The 5038-nt window shown below is 48.1% G+C and overlaps 3 protein-coding genes across 3 annotated transcripts; 2 read left to right on the top strand and 1 right to left on the bottom strand.

Moving 5' to 3' along the window:
- Positions 1 to 271: 271 nt before the first annotated feature.
- On the top strand, positions 272 to 600 carry LACBIDRAFT_336246 (uncharacterized protein; the record flags this gene model as incomplete). The annotated part of the gene is made up of 2 exons (XM_001891189.1): positions 272 to 572; positions 593 to 600. Coding segments are annotated over 2 exons (309 nt in total), but the record flags the coding sequence as incomplete, so codon positions are not given.
- Positions 601 to 1585: 985 nt separating this feature from the next.
- On the bottom strand, positions 1586 to 2236 carry LACBIDRAFT_310119 (uncharacterized protein; the record flags this gene model as incomplete). Its single annotated transcript, XM_001891187.1, has 6 exons — positions 1586 to 1630; positions 1682 to 1849; positions 1903 to 1992; positions 2049 to 2111; positions 2161 to 2177; positions 2230 to 2236. The coding sequence occupies 6 exons, from the start codon at positions 2234 to 2236 to the stop codon at positions 1586 to 1588; spliced, it is 390 nt and encodes a 129-aa protein (XP_001891222.1).
- Positions 2237 to 2885: 649 nt separating this feature from the next.
- Positions 2886 to 5000, top strand: LACBIDRAFT_296072 (uncharacterized protein; the record flags this gene model as incomplete). Its single annotated transcript, XM_001891188.1, has 13 exons — positions 2886 to 3126; positions 3183 to 3303; positions 3353 to 3416; positions 3469 to 3567; positions 3623 to 3649; positions 3702 to 4210; positions 4268 to 4278; positions 4332 to 4482; positions 4536 to 4557; positions 4607 to 4701; positions 4760 to 4794; positions 4852 to 4904; positions 4960 to 5000. Coding segments are annotated over exons 1-13 (1338 nt in total), but the record flags the coding sequence as incomplete, so codon positions are not given.
- Between the last annotated feature and the right edge of the window lie 38 nt (positions 5001 to 5038).

Below are 5038 nucleotides of genomic sequence, written 5' to 3'. Positions count from 1 at the left end.
GTAAGCGATCACGAAACAGCTCAATCCATTGTCAACGACTTACCAGATTATCTCGTCACGTCAGCCATCGTACTATGTGCACCGACACTGATGTCTTCGCGTACATTCCAAGTCGATTGGGTAGCAAATGCAAAACATCATCAGTGTGGGTTGGGACAAATGTGGAACGGCAGATACTTACCATTGTGTCTTAAATACACAACAGTGAACGACATTCGTCGTTCGGCTACCACGTCCCTGACAGCGACATGACACCTGGGTTCTGTGTTAGAACGATGAGTGGGGTGCCTTACCTTGGCTCGTCGTAGTCTGCTTCCGTTCATGGGTGTTGGTCATCCTTCGCGTGGATGGTCGTGGTCGAATTTGGCTGATGCTGCTTCGCCTCGGTTGGTGGCCTCGGTTTGTGGGCAATCCTGCTTTGCCGTTGGCGTTGGCTGTAGTTGAGGGCATCGTTGGAGGTGGTGTGGCATGGCATTTGCCACGTCGTTATTGGGGGGGATTGATTGGGGCCGGTCGTATGATGGTTGTTGTTGGCTACATCGCCGTCAGCGACGTGGCATGCCTAGACAAGTGTGAGTATGATTGTGCATAGCGTTGTAGAGATAAAGCACCTTGGTCATGAAGAATCTGGCGATGACCTGCTTCTCTTGTGAAAAAAGGAGAGGTGAGGGAAGTCAGATGGCTCACCTAGTTGCCCGTCGTTTGTTATAACGTTGGTCCGTTCTTGGTTGCCGCGTCACCGACAGCAATGTCGCCCCCTGAGTCTGGTATTAAAAGAGGAGAAAGGGATGGGGTTTGAGTAGCTGACCTCGATAACATGGACAGTGACAACGACGTGCGTCATCACCGTCTGGTCGACGTGGCACGTCCGTTGATGTGCCAGGTCATTGTTGTTGTCGTTGGGTAGGTCGTTGTTGTTGTCATTGGTGTGCAGTGGTGGTTGAGAGCGGGTTACCAAACGTAGTGGTTGATGGTGGCGGCGACGCAGCGGAGGGGGACTGGAAGACCTTGAGGGGGAGGGAGCTTGGCGGGAAGAGTCGGAGAGTGGAGGAAAAGTTCACGTCCAAAATTTTCCAAGTTCGGACGTTCAACATGTTGCGTGATCGATACTTACACATGCGACAACAAATCTGTGGTGTGAACGATTATTGTGATGCGCGTGGCTCAATTTATCCGGAGATCAAAATCATGGCGGTGTGGTGCCAGATCCATCACTCCGGCCACACTCCGCCACGCAATCACGACCAGATTTGTGATTTTCCTGATGGAGGTGATATGCACAAAGTAATGTGTGTAGAAAAAACTAAGGAGGACCGAAAGAACGATGAAGATGTTTTTTGATAACAAGAATGTCCATGCCGCTCAACTTAGACTTCCCACTATTGGATACAAGCTTCAAAAAAGCCAGAAGATCGTCGTCTTCCCAGGTATTGGCTTCTAAGAGGAATTCTTCGTTTTTGCAGCCGAAACTGATGAAGTTGGGCAAAAAATGGGACATGTCAGGGGTAGCGGTTTGCAGAAATAATGCGACTTCAGCTGTTGCCCTTTCTACATCTGATGACACGTCTGGAGGGGATTGCCGTTTTCAGCCCACTGAGTTCAAACGATTTGCATATACCCTTTTCTTGTTCTTCTATTCATGTTAGCAATCACAAAGCGATACGATGTAGTCGATACCTACCTTGGATGAATGAACAACACATTTCACCGATGCGTCCATACTATCTCGACGCAACTTCTGATATCTATTGTTGCCGAAAATTTTGGACATGTACATGTGAGCCAATTCCTTTTGAAGAGCAACGTTGACATCCGCTTCGTCGTATAACATGGGATATAAAACGGCTAGCTGACAACGAAGGCATGTGATCACATGCAATATTAACGATAGAAGATCAGTACCTCTTCATCAGCCATGGCTTCATGTTCAGGCTGATCACCGTATGTCCTGTCTAAATCGAAATAGTCGCCTATCATTCTCCGTAACTTTGCCTGAAGAGATAATGGTCGCGTCGGAGTCGAAAAGTGAAGGACATCTGCCCACCTACCTTCCAATCCTCCACCAATGCATCGGTAGTGTTTGGGCCTAATATGTGTTTAATCTCTTCTATCTGCACCGCAGTGTCAGTCCACGCTGTTGAGTCGACACGTATCACCCACCGTCAACGAAAGCTTGCCTGGAGCCCAGCATCAGGCTAACACGCTAGACCAAAAGGAAGTGGAACTTACGAGGCATTGCGTACCACGGACGTCGAGAGACGGTGAAGAAGATGAAGAATCGGATTTGCAGCTAATATAAGAGGATAACGCTAACACGTGGACGCGTTCTGGAGCGTGACGTGTGACAAAGGTGCTCTGTGGAGGCTGTGTGCCTTTTGTTTATGTGTTTAATACCAAAGCTGCTGTTCAACAAACAAACGTGTGATGGTGTTTCTAAAACCTAGATACTAAAGTATCCAGGAATTATCGGGCGCTATGGGATGGTAAGCAACTTGCATCCAGCTTGCATCACAGCAAACACGCACCTCATCGACTCCAGCCACTGGTGTTGCAAAAGGGAGGCAGAATAATTGCCAAGCGGTGATCTAATGTGCTCATGACTCATGAGCGCTGTTTCAATTGCCTTCTGGAAAACAAGCAAACATCCAGTTCTTGGTGTGAAGGGCACACTTACCATAGTATGCCCAAATTATGCCGGGGCCTGCAGAGCGCATTTCCAAGTAACCTACATGAGAAGCTCGACCAGCAAAATGCGAGCAAAGGCCCAGGGGTCTACATCTTGGATTCTTGGTTGGCAAGTGGTCCGCGGCACCGTTAATTTGGGTGACCGGCAGTTGCTTGGCGTTCACATCATTTTTCGAATTTCGGAACTTTTTGTGCCAAACGTCCTTATATCGAGAATGGACCTGTCTCCCACGCTTTCTCCACGCTCTTTTGTTTTTACTCTATTCACTGCAGAACGACATCCACCCTCATTGAACCTCTGTCTCTTTCTTTCCGCAACATAGGCTATTATGGTCGCGACAAATCCTTTTTTCCGAGGATCGTGGACGTTGAAGAAGTTTAACGCTACAGTCATCAATGACATATGGCCTGAGGTCGCTTTCTTCTCCTTGGTTGCATCCAGTAAGCCTACCCCCAATCCGAATTGCCCTGCTATCGTGCTGACAGTTATCTTACAGTGGTCTGCTTAGTTTCGAAAAAAACTGAGCATCATCTTGGGATCAACAACCAACTTTTGACTGTACTGGGTACGGTTCTTGGTTTGGTTATCTCATTTAGAACATCTTCAGCATACGAGAGGTATTGTTGGCCACTGTCATCTTATCAATGCCTCTGACTCCCATTCTAGATATCAAGATGGCAGGAAAATGTGGACCAACATCGCGACAGCATCTCGAACTCTGGCGCAGCTGGTACTTTACTTCCTGAGATATATCGCCGCATTCTTATTGCCATTTTACGCAGATTTGGCTTCATGTCCCAAACGATCGGGAAAACAAAGGTTTGCAGCAGAAGCAAACAGTCGTTCAAAGTATCATCGAGAAAAAGAGCATGATCAATCTCGTGAGTGGTCAGAGCCCAAACTTAGAAGAGCTGATTTCTCAAGCGGATCGACCAGATTCAAGCATTCTCTGTTTCAGTAAAGGTACGAGTCTCAAGAGTCAAGGAAACGCCTTCATGCTAACCACTTCTTCCAGCACTTCCTTCGAGGGGAGCAAGGCATCTATTACGAGGATCTTTATCCCTTGATATCCTTCCTTCCACGGTACTCTCATATGGATACAGAGGGACACCCACACACGCCTGAGAAACTCCCTCTGTGGCAGATTGACGGAGAGCAACCCTTCAATGGCGAGGAGAAGCAAAAGGAAAACCATAGCAAACAGTTCAGCTCCGCTGATGAGAAGAACGCCGACACGGCATCTGACCAGGGCTGGTTCTCGCGCAATCGCAGCGGGAAACAACGCAAATTCGATCCCGAGAGTGTGTTGCCCTACGTCGAAAGTGAACAAACACTCAAGCCTGCCCGGATGCCCCCACCGACCACTGTGTATGATTACATTCCTCTATTAAGGTTCTTCAAGTGGGTTGTACATATTATTCTTCGCAAGGCGCAACCTGGCATGCAAAGGCGGAGGAAGAAGAAGGCATTTGCGGAGATTGTTGAGAGCAATGTTCCTCTTGAGATTTCTTTGATTCTTCAAGGGTAAGTATCTACGTGTCTGCGAATCGAGAGTCCAGCGCTAATCTGTCTTTTACCCAGCTACTTCGCATGTGAGAATCTGCCGAACACTCAGAACTCGTCTTCAACGCTAAATGATGGACAGTCCTTCTTAGGAGTGGTTTGCTGCAGCCAGCATCTGCGACTGGTTTCCTGACGACCCTCAACTCCCTTCAGGACACTCTGTCCAACTTGGAGCGGATTTGCAATACCCCATTGCCGTTTGCATACCAAATACATCTGAGGATGTCGTTGTGGTATGTGGCGACTACGTTTCACTCACCAAACTCACTCACTCACTTTCAAATAGGCTTTATCTATTCCTCTTGCCAGTGAGTGGCTATCCCACCAAAGACCAACGGGTTGCTCAGTCAACTACAGTTCCAAGTTTACAATGCCTTCGGGTACCTCACCATTCCAGGCACGGCGTTCGCTTCATTCTTGTATCTAGGATTCCTGGAGATCGGACAAGAAATGTAGGAGCTTTTTGTCTAACCTTCAACCATCCGCTAAACGACAACTCTCTACCGCCAGTGAAAACCCTTTCAACTACGACCTCAATGATCTCGGTTAGTTGTCTCCCTACATTCTGCTCCCCTTGCGAGGTTTGCTTACCATTCTTCTAGACCTTGACAACTTCTGCCTCTCAATCCAGCGCGAGCTGCACGAGATCACTGCTGTAAGACTTTCTTCGATCACCGGAATGAGCACTAAACTCACTTTGGACCATTTAGCACCCGAACCCCGAACCTAGGGACTTCGTCTTCAATGCAACGTATGTCCATCATCCCTCGCCCCTTCTCTTCTTGGCCC

Source organism: Laccaria bicolor, genomic scaffold (genome assembly GCF_000143565.1).
Source record: "Laccaria bicolor S238N-H82 LACBIscaffold_445 genomic scaffold, whole genome shotgun sequence".
Classification (NCBI taxonomy): Eukaryota; Fungi; Basidiomycota; class Agaricomycetes; order Agaricales; family Hydnangiaceae; genus Laccaria; species Laccaria bicolor.
The sequence above is the reverse complement of the archived record's forward strand: the minus strand, read 5'-3'. Positions and strand labels throughout refer to the sequence as shown.